This window comes from Trachurus trachurus (genome assembly GCF_905171665.1).
Source record: "Trachurus trachurus genome assembly, chromosome: 21".
Lineage (NCBI taxonomy): Eukaryota > Metazoa > Chordata > Actinopteri > Carangiformes > Carangidae > Trachurus > Trachurus trachurus.
The window spans coordinates 10,336,151-10,352,944 of record NC_139899.1 but is presented as its reverse complement, the minus strand read 5'-3'; the positions used below and the strand labels follow the sequence as shown (position 1 = coordinate 10,352,944).

General features: G+C 41.8%; 1 protein-coding gene across 1 annotated transcript in view; it reads left to right on the top strand.

Annotated features, from left to right (window-relative positions):
* LOC311004768 (polycystin-1-like protein 2) overlaps positions 1–5,951 on the top strand; it is a gene marked incomplete at both ends in the record, with an annotated part of 50,201 nt that extends 44,250 nt beyond the window's left edge. The window contains 5 exons of the mRNA XM_083996937.1: positions 612–772; positions 1,323–1,533; positions 1,621–1,722; positions 1,892–2,023; positions 5,796–5,951. Of these exons, the coding sequence (XP_083853063.1) occupies positions 612–772; positions 1,323–1,533; positions 1,621–1,722; positions 1,892–2,023; positions 5,796–5,951 (762 nt within the window). The remainder of the gene's footprint in view (positions 1–611; positions 773–1,322; positions 1,534–1,620; positions 1,723–1,891; positions 2,024–5,795) is intronic.
* Positions 5,952–16,794: the final 10,843 nt, after the last annotated feature.

Genomic DNA, 16,794 nt, shown 5'->3' with positions numbered 1-16,794 from the left:
TGTCCTCCCTTGCCGGCAAGGAACATGTGTCTTTACAGTAGTACAGAACATATTAATAGGCCTATTTTAGGACATGGCAGCCCCTTTTCATTTATAAGAAGCATAATACAATGTATTTATTATTATTATTATTATTATTATTATGTAATAAATGTTCTGAAGTTCATCATCAAGATCAAAGTCTCTTATATAAAAAAAACGTTTTTCCATTTTACTTATCAAAACAACAGAAAAGAGAAAAAGTTAAAGGAATTATTCAGTTTATTAATGCAGTACGATGAAATTCAGAAAATGACCATATTTTATCATGTGTGACATAATGTAATATAAAGTACATACTTGTGCTTAAATACAAAAAGTGTTTTTTGGTAGAAACCTTTCAGCCTTGATATTTTCATAACAAATGTCAATTTCAATAAATAACTGATTTTATATGTTCAAACTTTCAAAACGTGATTTTTTTTTTGTTTTTTTTGTTTTTTTTATTACATATGTCTGACTTCAGCCTGTCACTGTTTTCTCCCCCTAAGAAATTAAAGGTGCAAAACCATGGTCATGCACCAAACTGCCTCCTGTTGCGTTATATATGACAGTCTCTCTCTTCCTGGAAGGGCAAATTAATGAAGCAGCAGCGGTGGGCTTACTTGAGGAGTAAGTGGAACCTTCTGGAGTTGGCTATCATTTCATTGAGCTGGGGTGCTGCAGCTGTCTTCATCACAAGGACCCTGCTTGGAAACCGTGATATGACATACTACCACCACCACAAAGACCAGTGAGACTCTTACTGTGCAACCGCCCATCTATATTTATATAGTGGAGCATGAAAAACAAAAGCAGCTGTGCAGTGAGTTTGAGGATGTGGTCAGGGTGTGTTTTCTTGGACAGCGCCTTTGTGTTCTTATCTCTTACTCTAACCATTAGTGTCCTTTGATGGTGCTCTCTTCTTCCACTTTTGATAGTGGCTAGATTTACTCAAGTACAGTATACCTAAGTACAATTATGTGGTACTTGGGACACTAATTTCTATTTTTGCTGCTTAATAATTCTGCTCCACTATATTTCAATGGGAAATATGTTTATTAGAAGCAGCTGTAACAAGTAATAGCTTTTCAGCATGTGAGACCTTTCAAAGAACAGCTGCACCAATTAGAACAAAAAGTAAAAAAAATATATATATATATCACATTACTCCTTGGATTTATCTTACGAGCCACAAGAAGGGCCTGACCAAGCTCCCCTTCAACGAGTAACAACAAATACTGCTTATGCACGAATGCGATGACAATAATAACTTGTTTAAAAATAATTTCTTTATTGTGTAGATTTGCCAACTTTTATGAGACTGCCACCGCAGACCTGGTGCTCCAGTCTCTGATCGCCTTTCTGGTCCTGCTGGCCACTGTCAAACTGTGGCACCTGCTCCGACTGAACCCTAAGATGAACTTGATCACTGCCTCACTGCAGCGAGCCTGGAGTGACATATCTGGCTTCCTTATGATCATTGTGATCTGGTTCATAGCATATTCCTGTGTGGTGAGTACATTGTCCATTTGCAGAGATCTTCCCTTATGTGATGGACAAATGATTCCTCTGTTGATCTAAAGGTCGTATTTGTTCCAGAGCAACGTGATTTATGGCTGGAAGTTGTCCTCATATAGAACTTTAAAGGATGCCTTACTCACCATCCTCAACTTGCAGATAGGCATCTTTAACTATAACGAGGTGAGTGAGATCTTTACCTATTCAAATTAATATATTACTTTGTAAAGGAGGACACAAAGACATGCTGCAGCCTGTCATCAATATCCAGGTTCACATATCAGGATTGGATTATGCAGAGTTTTAGTGTTAAATCACTGATCATTGATCTCACTGATTCACTGTTTGCCAGGTCTTGGACTACAACCTCCTGCTTGGTGGATTACTCTTTGGCTCCTGCATCATGATCATGACATTTGTGCTGCTTAATCTACTCATTTCAGTGATCCTCGTGGCATTCAGCCAGGAGCAGATCTACCACAAGGTAATAACCAGCATCTTGAGTAAGCACTTACACATAAAATGACACATAAAAATGAGCTAATTTATCTGTGTTGTTTGGATACAGAACACAGACCATTACAGTTCAGATTAGTTCATTAGCCTAATGTAGAACCTAATCAAAGATCTAACTCAGAGAGATGTGTGTTTTAAATGGTGAGGCCAAGGCAAGGACACAGGAAGTGGAGACAGGACTGGGTATAGCATGTGCCAGCTGGTGTGAAGGTCTCCAGGCACAGCAGGCAAACAAAAAGTTGAGCCTGACAAACAAACCTGGATATCCGAGTGATCTGAGGCATAGAGAAACAAAGGAGTCAACTTTGGAGCTCTATGGTCCATCTGCAAATTTAAGAAACACTTTCCATTATGACTAAAGTTGTTTTTTTTTAATCTGTATTGTTTTTACTACAATGCAAGATGGTAGGCTATATATTTCTTTGTTAGTGATCATCAGTGCTATACTTTGAATATTAGAGAGATCTCTAACTGGATGTATGGATCTATTAATTTCCTCTTAATGACTGTGCTCTGCAGTTTTCCCATAAGACCAGGGTTCATCAAATAATTTGAATTATTCAATAGCATTAATAATAGATAATTATAACATTAATGATTTATGAAGCTCTTAAGCATATACTGTAGCTCTGCTCATTGAAATAGCACTAGCCCTATAGCTACCTTTATGGGCATGACATTTTTTAAGCACAGAAAAGTATCATTACCTGCTTGGGTGCAGAGAATGGAGCTGATATAGGATATAATGAACCACAAAATATTCAGTGGCCGATTAATATGAAAGAAATGTGCAAAAACACAATTGTCCAATTAATGTCTGGCTCTCATCAGCTGGCCACAGCAGGTAGTTGTCTACAGCTTTGAGGCTCTGATATATCCACCAGCCCCATACAGCTGGAAAATAAACGTACCTGTTGTTGCGTGGCACAGCTTAGGTTTTTTTAATTTATGGCTCTCCTGTCTTTCTTTATTTTGTTGCAGTTACCTTAGTGGGGGCCTGCTATCAGTTTGTGTTTTGCATTCATGTTTCTTTTAGATGAAGAGCGAAAGCTATACCGCCCCTTTCGTCTTTCCATAGTTTTCAATGTAAACATGACAAGGACAACAAAGAGCAAATACAACCAAGAAAAGAAAAGAAAGTTCTTGAAAATAAATCATATATGGTGTAGTAAACTATATTAAAAAGGCAAAAAAAAAGGCATTAAAAAAGTTGAAAAAAGTCTAAATACTGTCATGACCAGACACTTTTAGTTTGTAAAACTTGTTGATAGTAATCATGTTGTGTTGCTGAACATTTCTTGTTAAACTGTCTCGATAGCTGCAGTAGTCTATTACATACAAACAGTGGCAATGCTGTATCAAGCAAGGCTAGTGTATCCACTGCTGGATGAATGGAAAACCATGCTGGAACTTTAACTGTGTCATATAAAAGCAAAAATATGAAAAAGTATTCCTTCACACATGAATTAGGTTGTTACAATAGCAGCAGACAGCTGTTTTAATTAATGACATCAACTTGAACATCAAAGTTGTCCAGGTTTCATTGAGTATAAATTGAATCCATAGCCTTATCATGAGAGTAAAATATAATTCAACAAATTAATTATGAAATCATTTGAATTCTGTTTTAAGTTGTGACAAAGTGACTGCAGATAGGTGAAAAGAACCAGAAGACAGCTTTTTTCTTTGATAACATTGCTTGCCACTATTCTCACTGGTACAGTAATTGTTGAGCCTGCTGAAAGGCTGGGCACCTGTGATGCTGGTATGGCATATTTTAATTGGCTTTATTTATGAGATATTTTGGTTCTCAAAGTTGTTTGACAAAAGTCAAACCTACTGTATTGTTGTGTTTTTCATGTTCCAATAGGTTTTATACTTTTTGATTGATAACTGTTCAGTGCTCATTTTTGGGTGTGTATTGCACGGAATCTTCAATCTAGAGTGGGTGACATGTCTGGAGTGAGGGAAGTTGTCTGAATACCTTCCCTTTACACGCTGCTTCCAGCCACAAATCAAAATCTACTCAAATTATTTTTTCTACAGTTGTAGACTAACATATTGTTTTTCTCATAATTTGCTCAACAAAGCAGAGAGAGGTTCGCAGAATTTGAATTGAGCCTCTGAGTGAGGCAGGCCAGTCCCATCCAGCTGCCCTCTCAGTCCAATTCCGAGGCTGAAAAAAGAAAAGCAGAAGTGACTGTTTCTTTTAGCTTGAGAGGGTTTCCAAAATATCTATACTAGAAAACCAAACCAACCACAACCAGGCACAAAGGTGTTTTAAATCAGATCATTAGGAACATGTAAGGCCTCTGTCCAACACACACACACAGAGGTTAAAAGTTCCTGCATGTCTGTGTTCAGAGAGAGAGATGTTTGTTTTGTAAAACTTAGATAAGATTTATGCTGCATTCAAGATGGTCGGAACTCAGATCTTTCCGACCTCCAACCTGAAAAAGTGTAATCGAACACCACCTCAAGTCAGAGCTCTGCCGCGACCTAAATTGAAATGCTTTCAAATGTCAAACTACTGTACATTAAAACGTTCTTTTTAAAAATGTTTTTGTGCCCTTTGTAATGATTGTATGCCCTACGTGAAGTACTTTGAATGTAATGTTTGTCCCAGTCCGCCATGTTTTTGGTTATTCTGGCGTGGTGTGTCTCGAATGCTTTGAAATAGGAACATAGAGTTTTCAACTGGGAAAGATCCGAGTTCCAACTGGGAAAGATCCGAGTTCCGAACGCAGTTTTAGAATCCATCATCAGACTACCTCTCATAACTGACTTTGTCCCACGTTTGTTTTTTTGGGACCTGGTCACCCTACCTTTCAGTCAGAAAACATTAAAATTTGTGTTATGGGTTTAAAAAGTGGAAGCAGGAGAGGGGCATTGCAAGGCTGCAGGTGAGTGACGTGACAGAGGTCACAAAGTGTTTGATGGGAGAAGATGCTTAGACATGCTATCTCCTGTTAGTGTTGCTTCTGTCATAATTGTGAGTTCAGTGATGTTATATTTTCTGTAATCAGATTCATTCAGACAGTTTCTTCTCAGATGTCTGTGAGGGGGCTTTCAGCAGTCTTGTATAAACTCTTTGGTGGCAATGAAGTCACATAAACCAGAGGGCAGTTACACGGTACAGTAGATCACGGTGCAGTTTCACTGTCATAGGTATGAACAATATTTATTTTGCACAAGAGTTTTGTTGTTTGAGCAGTCTTACATCAGATTACAAGTAACAGAGCAACACCTCCACAACTACACAGTCTTGGATGTTCCAGTCAGTTTTGTTTTGTCCTCAGTCTAATTTCTCAGTGTTCACTAATAATATCCTCTGCATTTACACTGTGTATTTTTCATAACAGTTTTCTTCTAATGCTATCTCTAAAGCAGTGAGCACATTATCCACAACCAAATTTGGATCCATCTCTCCATTTCCAACATGAAAAAAAACAAACACATTTTAGTAAAAGCAATGGTAAGCCTGGAAAATATCATTAAAGTAGATGACCCCAAATTGTTTCATTGTTATTCTCTGTGGGGTTTTCTTTTTTATATAACTGAATTTAACTCAGTTTGAGATGTGAATCTCATTCATACTCAAAGAAAAGGAATTGGTACACACTGAGATCAAGGCTCAAAAGAACTCCCTTCGTGATGTGATATGGCACTGAGTAGTCTCGAGAGCTTCTGTATTTCTTAATACTCAAAAATAATTTTGTTATTTGTCCTCTCTTACTTAGCCCTCGGAGGAGGAGGAGATCGTTGCCCTGATGCTGACGAAAATCTGCAGTCTTTTTGGGATCAGATATAAAGACACAAAAGAGTCCCAGCAGCTTGACATGAATGGCGGCAGTGGTTTGACCCTTAATAACAGCAGAATTATCCCCAGGGAGTGAACTGATGTCGATATATTTTAAGACAGCCATCAACTGGCCAAACCCTTAATGATCTAGCTTCATGTTGTGATGTCTCATGTTTGTGTGCACTGTAGATTCCCTGATTTGTTCATGTTCATTATCTTTGCTTGTTGCACACTGGGGGGTCAGGGTCGTGCTGTGCTAGTTTGTGAGTATGGTAAATAATTATCACAAACACAAATAGGCTGCTGTTTGTTGCTGTGAAGAATATATTGATTTAGCATGTGCATACATAAAGTCTCTGGACACAAATAGATACACACAATCTATTGTAATACAAAAACCTATTGTATCACATCAGTATACACACATATACTTGTTTTAATGCATGTTTTGTTGTGTTGTGTGTATGTATGAGCTTTAATATGTTTGGTCAATTAAAGCCCACTATTCAAAAATAGCTGTATTTCTAATTTTTTTTAATCACATGTACTGCTAGGTGGGTAATTGTCTATATTGGTGCATCAGTTTCACAGTGGGGGCCAAAACATTTATTCCATCAGTAATATTAACTACACCCATGATCTAATGACACAATGACCAAATATTCTTCATTTTACAGCAGAAGTTGCAAATGATCCACTGATAAAATAAATCAATCAATATGTGACATGGCTGCTTCACAATTAAAGGCACATCCCATATTTTGCTACAGTAGCTGAACTTTTTAAACTTGAAGCAGTGGCAATAGATAGAATCATTTACTTAATACAGCTTTGGTAAAGTGCAAAGAGAGTTACCAGTAAGCAGTGGAAGTAATACCAGGGTATTGTTTCCTCTGACCTGTGTCCTGCTGAATAAAGAGATAATTACTGAATATATCTAGAAAAAAATAATAAGTGTAGCCTACAGTACTTCTCAGATCTGATAATATCTTTAACACAGATCTGGTACTGTATGTATATAGGTGTGACAGGCAGGTTGTCATGTTCATGTTACACCCTGAAAGCAGAGATGGCTTTGACATACTCTGAATGAAGGTGAAGTAATGTTTTTCTGGTTAGAAAAAAGTCAATGTTCACTGAGAAAATGCATTTGTTGATACAGACCCAATGTTTTCTGTGCTTTTTGATCACAATGACAAAGATGTAACTGTCCTTTAATGCTGAGGGATGCTTATATTAGGGTTTCTCCACTGTATCTCATTATAGCATGTTGCAGTGTCTTTGGGAAAGAAAAATAGAGTAACATTTTCTGGTTTTCTCCCCTTGGGGAATGTTGAAATATTCCCCCAATATGTGCAAGTAGCAGACAACTCACCAGTGCTTCAGCACAGGAGGACAGGGCCGGTAAAGGATCAGGGTGAGGAGCTTTTATTTCACTGTACTTTTACGCAGAACATCCACTGGGAACATTTAAGATTAGTCTTGTGTGTCTTTTGGTACCTTGGCCTGTACAAACCATTTAGAAAAAAGGTGTCATTGAGGAAATATCATTCATCAGAGGTGTTTTATACACTATTCCTCCCAAAATATGTGCTCACCACAATATGACAGTAATTTCAGAGATTTGCTCTCACTGCTAAAGTGAGATTACAGATACAGACACCAATATTCATCTTAGAGGTGCTGATTGAGGTCAGTTCTCTGTGCAGTCCACAGGAAGCACACTACAGACAGAACTACAGCCTTCACAAGTGCTGCAGTATATAATAAGATACATCCAATACACTTATTGTAAGAGTTTCACTTTCGACTCATTATTCTTTCTTGAGTGGTTAACCATGTATTTCCCAACCTCATAGACATGGATTTGACTTTTAAAATAAAACTTACTTAAAACAGTCGAGAACAGGTTCCTACTATTGCAAATAATCGTTGGCTACTGTGGCATGGAGGAGAGTCACCAGGGACATTTCTGTACTGTCAAAATATCACACAGGTGTCTCAGTCATCAAACACACTGTTGTAGCAACTACATCTCTAGTAAAGAAAAACTGCCTGTTGTGTTGTTATGTTGGAGGTTTGATTGATTTGATATTCTGTCAGTGGTCCCTGTCTATGAACTCTTCCATTGTTTTTGGGAAATACCAGGCTGGAGATGACGATCTTCAGCACAAGTCTAGAACAGGCAAATTATAAGCTTCATCTACATTTCCCTTCTAATGTCCCACAATCAATTAATCATAAAGCATAAAGTGTAAACTGTAGTAGCTACTTTCAGTCCAACAAGACTTCAACAGAGCAAACTGTTTGACTTTGATCAATATTTACAGTAAAACACATACTGTATGTGACTGGGGCAGTACATCCCTGATGAGTGGGAGTGAAGGGGAGAGGGGCCACCACCACCAGCTACCAGAAGGGGGAGGTCACACACACACAACGATAGGGGAAGCCCTCCAGTGAGCCACCACTTGACCAGCCCACCTGTACTAGCATTGAGAGGACCCCAGATTAGGACTAACTCAAAGTTGGTTTACAAAAGAAAAGAAACAACTAAACAAAACTAGAACACTAAATCAAACAAGGTAACCAAAAGTACACAAAATATATTTAACAAAGGGGCAAAAACAGCATTTAGCTAGAGCTCAGCTACAGAATCAGGAGCCGACATCACTTCCCTGTTCCTATTACGAGAGGCACGTGTCATACCTGTAATTATGCACTGAACCTCTGAGCACTGCTAAAGAGCATATCTAAACAAAACAACATGGAAAATCACTCAACACCAAAAAAAGGCATACCTACAGTAGCTGGGATAGGCACATTATACAGCCACACATCCACACATGATGAGCGCTGCAGACAGGGGAAGGGTGCGCGGTGACTAGTCCCCTTTAGTGCTCAGTCCTGCACCTGTACAGATGAGAGAGAGATCTAGAGAGAACCAGGAAGTGATCAAGCCTCACCTGTTGGGAATCACTGATTTTGGGGGGGTGGGGGGGGCTGGCTGAACAGGCAGAGGAGGGAGGGGGAGCTCTACCCATCACACACAACTCCCTACTCAATTCCACAGTTACTGTTTAAGAAACATTCAGATTAAACCATGTAAAACATTTGAATAAAGCTATTTGAATAAATGTACTCACTGATCACCAGGGGGGATTGTGAGTCACTCTGACAAAGGCTACTGTAAAAAATATACTGTAATTGTGTGGCAAATGGAATAGATGTACCAGACCTTTGTCATCATAACATGGGGTATCCAGGCAATGTCTTATTACACTTTAATTGTCACAGTTACAAAAATAAACTTAGGGGACAGTCGAGATGTGTTAGGGAAAAAAGCACTTCATTACTGGTTCGTCGTCATGGCTACAATAATAAAAACGCAGTTAGGTATGGTTGGGAAACTGTCACATTCTCCTGTGTTTTATGAATCCATAATCTACCCTTACGTTAAACCTCTTAATGCAGCTTTTTAGACATTCACAATAAAGTACAATATGTGTCCATATTTGGAAAAGGAGTCACAGTTTTATGTCATGTGTTGAGTCTGAAGTCTCTGCCATTAAGTGATAGTCATCTCTCGACATGAGTGAGCAGAAGCATTAACAGACATAAAAGCAGACCTTTTATGCCTGTTAATGCTTCTGTCAGTCAGTCACCTGAACGAACAGTAACAGCAGCTTTGTGGATTTCTCATATTTGTTGCAGTGGTGCAGCAGAAGCAGGAGCGCTTTGACAGCAGCTGAAAGTGGACTGATAGATTTTAAGCCTCAGAAGTGACACACACTGCATGAGGCCAGCATCACTGTCAGTGGACACATTTAGTCCAATAATATATTTGACACCGAGGATAGACAGACAGCGTCCTGTCTCCCACTGCTTATTCGGCCAAATATTCTGCCAGCTCTCCAACAGCTTATTGCCCTCCTCTCAAATATGTCCATCAACACTCATATTTTCTCTAACCCAATGGAGTGGGGATTCTGTATAGCCTTGTCCTAACCAGTCTCTTGCACTTAATTTCATTTGCGCAAAGAGACTGGCCACTCCCCATTGAGAAATGATTAACTTCCTGGTAGGTGGATACCCTGTTAAAGATTATAACTATTGGATCTGCCTTTACCCAACACTAACATCTGGTCGTGACGTACTGTATATCATGCACTGGAACAGCCCAGAATCTAACAACTACACGCTGTAAACAACAACCATCCTTCATTGCAATGAGTGGAGCAAAGCAAGAGTGTGCAAGATGCAGGTTTTGCTTGTCAACTTCAAGAATACACAGGACGATGGGAAACGCTAATTCTTGGATGTTAGGCAGCGCTGCCACAACAGAACAAAAGGCGGCACAAACATCCATCTGTGCTGCCATTACTGAACTACAACTTGAAACTTAGCGCATAACCTCAGTGTCATCGTTCTCAGCCACTCCATCTCTCTGGCTGTCAACCCTCTGTGGGAGAAAAGACGCAAAAGCATTTTAATCCCAGGCAGAGTACTGAAGGGAAATAAAAATTGAGCTGAAGCAAATAGGCTAGAGTGTGTATATGGTCATATGACTTCCACCCAAACAAGTGGACTATTTCCGCTGGTTATCAAAATCATGACACGTCTCAAAAATTCCTATAGATACATTCTTATACAATGTATCCAATGCAGTTGCTTTTGTTCACCATTTCTTTCTAATGTAAGAGTATATAACAAGGCAGACGACTGGGTGAAAAGTGCATGACTGAGGATGTGTCCCACTGTTGTTAACCTTAGACTGCTCAAAGCTTTGATTGAGGTCAACTCTGGCTCGCACTTCTAGTCAGCATTGACATTTCGAGTATTTTATCAAACTTGTCTGAGAGCCAGCTGCCTGGAGAGCAACTTCAACAACTTAATTTTGTAGTAGCACTTCAGTACTCACAACTGTTTGGGAACATCTTGTGTCTTTTCCTGGCCTTGGCACTGAGATAGATGTAGTTGGCATGGGAACGGTGCAGAGGTAACAAGTGTTTTGTTTTGCTATGAAAGACAAACATAAGAACAACATCCTTTGAGTCACACTGTAGGAAGTGAATGTGAAAATTAAAGTAATAGGATTAAGAATCAAAAATGTACTAAGCTCCCACAAATGGAAAATAATTGAGGTTGTTAACAGTGAGGACTTTATGAACTGCATGTTATTTCAAGCTTCACAAATGTAATTGCATTCATCTCAAGTCTCAAGACCCAGCATTGTTTCTCCCTGGCTGCTGCGATTATTTGCTGTAATTAATGACAATGCTGAAAATGCGTCATCATCAAGATTTTAAATTGAAGCATTATTTATCTAAATTGATTACCTTTGGCAGTGGTCACATCAACATAAACAGTGACTGTAACTGAATAATCATTGTGGACACACACACACACACATACACACACACACACACACACACACACACACACACACACACACACACACACACACACACACACACACACACACACACACACACACAGACAAACGTCAAAACAGAGACATTGGACATACTACAGTAATAGGTGAAATCAGGATAAATCAAGGATTACTACAGTTGATGAGATGTAACGTCTTCAATTCACCTGCTCAGCAATATGTAGAAAAGTGATGTTTCCCACTGTTTTGCCCATAATGTCCTGGTGCTGTATGTTTTAAACAACCACGGTGCTGCTTAAGCTAACAGAGAATTGTCTGATTATCACAGTTCACCATGAATGTTAAAATGTGACAGATTCTTGACGAAGTCACTGACTGAGACAAAGCCTTCCTCTCTACACCCAGCAGGGATGAAGACAGAGGACAAGAGGAAGGATGGATACAGGCTGAAATATGTGTTCCTCATTCTGTGTAACCGTGTTCAGTTTTATTATGATATTAATAATTTACCAACATTTTAGATTTGTTTCCAGTGAAATATTTACTGAAGTTTACAATGGTCTCTGCTGTTTATTAACACAACTGACCGCTATAGAAAAAGTGTCAAGTTATAAAATATAAAATCTGTAATTTTGTAATTACATTTATTTAATAGGCGAAAGGACAAAGAAAATATTTTCAGTGTTCACCAACAAACTGTTAAACATAAACACATTTAAATTGATGCTTGCAAGCAACACACTCCAAAGAAGTTAGGACAGAGGCAAAAGGTTCAACAAGTAACACTCTGGATGGTTCTTCAGTTAGCAGGTGCGGACATCAAGATTGGGTATATATTATACTATAAAATAAGACTGATCCACCCAAGGATCAGACTTTGCAAGCAAAGATGGGTCAAGTTAAAATGTATTTTTATTAATCTGAGTTGCTTTTCTGATCACATCAAAAGGTATTTTCTTTTTCAAATTACCTAACCCTAACCCTACAAAACCGAATGACACTTAATGACAGCGTTATGACATTGACATAATGTTTATGACACGTTCATGACTGTGTTATGTCTTTCTTATGACGATACCTTAAAATAAAGTGTGACTCAATTAATTTAGCTGTATTTACATTTTTATATGACTTAATGATGATGGACATCGTCTTCAGAGTTTAACACAAACAAGATGTCGATGCATCCGAAATTAAATGAGCAGTTGAAAACCTGAACAACTGTGTGAGCTGTGGCTGCAGCAGTGAGCAGATGTTATCCGTAGACACACAAAATGATGTAAAGCAGAGGAAATTTAACAGAGTGACAGTAAAGGGGAATGTGGCACTGTGATAGGCCAGCTATCTGGAGTCTTTTCCCTGTGCAGAGATGTGGCGCATGATAATCAGGGCAAAAGCGGAAGCTGAGCTGAGACCTGCAGTCAGGGAATAGTGCAGCGTCAGCCTGCAGCCAGTTTGGTCAACAACAATCACCATCACCACGCCAGTGACCACTGTGTCAGAGAGAAACTTTTTCCACACTAAAGATGATCAAAACATTTACACAAAATAGTGGGTGGGAAGGATGAATGCAACAGCAAAGTTATTGAAAGTTTCCCCCATCAAAGAATAAATGAGCAACACATTCATTTTTACTTTGCATGCAAATGTGTTTGTAACTTTCATATGACCTCCATTGTAGTTGTTTGTCCTTATCCACCTCTTGTGGTACTTTGTCTTCATCTTTGGGCTGCTAATTACTTGTGTCTATTTCTGTGTCTCGCCCTCTCACTCAGTGCCAGTAGTCATCAAAGGTTCCTGTGTCACAGCTCAGGTTTGATGTTGTTGACTGAAGAAAACTTCAGTATCTTGTGTGCAGACAGGGTGAATATCTGTCAGTCCAATCAGTGAAGACTCATTTGTATTAATGAGATGAAGAAAAGTGAAAGTCTTCTGTGATTAGAGCCCATTGTGACATTTAATGGGTGACACTGTGAAAAGTTCCTGAGTGGATATGAAGACTGGAGGTGACGAAGAGGAGGTCACAGTGATCCGCCTGGAGACGACTTGAGGTGAAAGGTGTGGAGGAGGTGCTGCAGCAAACGCACTGAAATGACTCACACTGGAAGAGAAAGGGGCAGATGTGTGATGACAGCTTGACTGGCTGCTTGGTTCATTGGTTGCAGATGTGATGTGTTCAACAGCCTCTCAGGCCCAAAGGTACAGGGGGGACACTATTACGTCACTTACAAACGTGGCTATTGAGGCAATTTCCTGTAGGCAGAACAGTCAGCTCTCAGGAATCCCATGTTGGTTTCTTTATGCCCACGCTCCTGTTTTCAGGTTGTTTGTTCACACGTCTGTAAATCCGTCTGAGAGAATTTCTTCACACTGGCACAAAATATTCACTCAAACTCACACATGATGATAGCGATCAAAAGTCAACATTCAGAATCACGTGACATCACATTCTTGTGACAGTGATGAATCAGGAGCATTCAAAGGACATTTCAGCTGACACAAATGACCCAAAAGAGTTATTCAAAGGTCAGAAGTCACATTGGAAGGTATTTTAAATCTAAAAGGTCAATTTGACACTGACATAATAATCATTTAGCTACCTGTTATTCAGCACTGTAATTCAGGAAGTGGAAATATGACCATATTTACTTCTCGCCGGCTTTGTTGAAAACAAATGCACATGGCCAGGGGGAGGGAGGAGGGTTAGCAGGGAGTTTTTACAACAGTGAAAATGTTGTCACCGGCCAGCCCTGTCCCTTTAAGACCGTGGCCGGCGTGTGTGTGTGACGTAGTGGTGCAGGAAGGTAAACAGAAACGAAAAAGACATCTACAGTGATAGAGGCACGAAAAGAGAGCTAGGTGCTGTTAATTAATCTAGTGTTTAGTCTGCAACAGTGTCCAGAGTTTGACCAGGCCCAGTATTGTGTTCTGCACTTGATAAACTGAGGAATTAAATGTGCGGTTATGCACGAACGGTTCGACTTCGTCCTCCTTCCTTCCTACACTTTGGCCCGGACTCCAAGACGCCAGTTACCAGCAACGAGCCAAATATAATAACCAGCTCCCAACTACGGTTCGGACAGAGAGAGAGGGTTAAAAAGGTAACACTGGGGGCTCGCCCGGGGTACAAAGTTTGCCCAAGAAAGAGGAGAAAAGATAAGAAGAAATAAAAAGAGCCGCAAATGCGAGAAAATGGCGGCGGTACGCGCTAATGTTGATGTTGTGAGACACGGGAAGCTAACGTTAAGAAGCCCAAACGTTAGCACCAATCCGTTTTTAACGGACATAAGAGACATTGTTCGAGCTGATGTGGACTCGGTTGACCCAACGGGTGGCAGATGTGTCGGCGGCGGGGAGAGCTGCAACCCATTTTGCGTTAGCATGGAGCTAACCACCGGAGCAGTGGAGCTAACCACCGGAGCAACGGAGCTAACCACGGGCGGAGCGGCGGTGCCTCCAGGGACAGCGCTGCTCGGCGGTGCATGGTTACCGACCCCCCCGCCTTCAGTACTGACTAATCCTTTCCGTACGCCGGCAAAGCAGGAGACCGCAGCGGACAGTGAGTCTATGTTTCCCACTCAATATTGTTATGATGGCCCCCGAAATATGGTTGCTACCCCAGCCGCGGCCGTACATTATGGCACAAACAATGACTTTTATCAGACTTTTGACAGCCGGCCGGCAAACCCCTTTTCCCCCGTGAACAATGTGTATGCCGCAGAAAACGCCCCATCCGCTCTGGCCCGTCCACCAGCTCCCCAGCCTGCTGTGTCCCCCTTCACGCCATGTATGTCCCAGTCTGTGAGACGCGGTTATGCAGAACGGACTCATGATTATTACTCTGCCCCCCACTGTGATGCACCACTCCACCACTCCACCCCCTGGGGTAGAGAGCCTGACTCCAGTGGACAGCCCAGCTGGAGAAGAGCCAAGTCCGCACCACAACGTCTTTCCTCCCGCATGGTGCGTGGCGGTGATTGTGTGGACAGTAGCGATGAGGAACAGTATGAGAGAAGAGAGAGAATCCCCACTTTACAACCGGGTCGTTTTGATGGATCAGGCTCATGGAAAGACTTTCTTTACCTGTTTGAAAGCTGTGCCCAGGCTAACCACTGGTCGGAGAAGACCATGGCCGTCCAGCTCAGATTCGGCCTGACCGGTGCTGCTGGTGCTATTGTCCATAAGAACCCCAGATCTACTCGATGGAGTTACCAGCGGATTGTGGATGAAGTGGATGCTGCCTACGGGCCATGTTCAGAGCATGCAGCAGCCATAGGCATTGAACTGAGACAGAGAGTGAGAGGGTCGAGTGAAGCTCTGCACAGTCTGAGGGATGATATCTACGAGAAAGTTTCCATCGTGTATGCTGATCGTACAGAGCGGGAACAGGATGCCATCAGCGTGGAGGTCTTCACCAACGCCTTGGCTGATGCTGAGGTGGTTCAAAGGCTGCTGGAGGAGCAGCCACGCACCCTGGCCAGAGCATACGAAGTAGCACACAGGTACGAGACAACCAGAAGGGCTGCCAGAGCGGTCACCCAGCTGATGCAGCCAGGTCAACGGAGTTTGGCAGAGCGGAGAGCCAGGGCAGCAACGGTAAGAGAAGAGACAAGTGTGATGCTGTGTGATGAACCAGTAGGGGTAGCTGCAGGATCCACCAACCCACCAGACAGAAAAGCAAGATTTCACCAGCGGTGGCCGCCAAAGAGACACAGAAATGTTGAACTTACCTCAGCGGAGATCATCTGCCACAACTGCTCTGGTGTAGGGCATCTGCAGAGGAACTGCCCTTCTCCTCGTCGACCCAAACAGCTCACCTCGAGTGTCAACCTGACCCCAGCTCCCCACCCAGGCACAGTGGTTACCTGCACCAGCGGCCTGGAAGGTGAGATGAGTGTTAAAATACTGGTGCATGGACTGGAAATGTGTGCTCTGCTAGACTCCGCTGCTCAGAGAAATGTGCTACCTCTCCGCCACTTTGACTCTATTCCTGTCGAGTTCAGACCTCAGATCCAGCCCTCCACCGCAGAGGTCTTGCAGGGCATCGGACCCAAGGGCTTGACAGTCATGGGGGAAGTCAATCTGCCAGTGCACGTGGGGAGCAGGATAACCAATGTGAACTTCATCATCGCCGACACCGCTGAGGGCACCGAGATTATCCTGGGGCACCCTTTTCTGCGGCAGGCACGTGCGCACCTGGACTATGGGCGCAGAGAGATAACCCTCTTCGGCGAAAAGGTTCCCCGCTTCAACCCAAACCACCAGCCCGAGGTACATATTGTCCGAGTGGCCCGCACAACCGTGCTGGCGTCGGGTTGTGAATATGTAGTGCCCGGCACTGCCCGCCTCCGCCACGCCGCTGAGGGAGACATGATGTTGAGCCCCACCAAAGGTTTCATCGAAAAGCACCATGTGTTAGTGGCCCGCATTGTTGTTCAGATGCAGCAATCTACCAACGTCCCCATCAGAGTCTTCAACCCTGGCACTGCACCTGTCACCCTAAGGAAGGGGGCCGTGGCCGGGCTCCTTCAGCCAGCGAAAG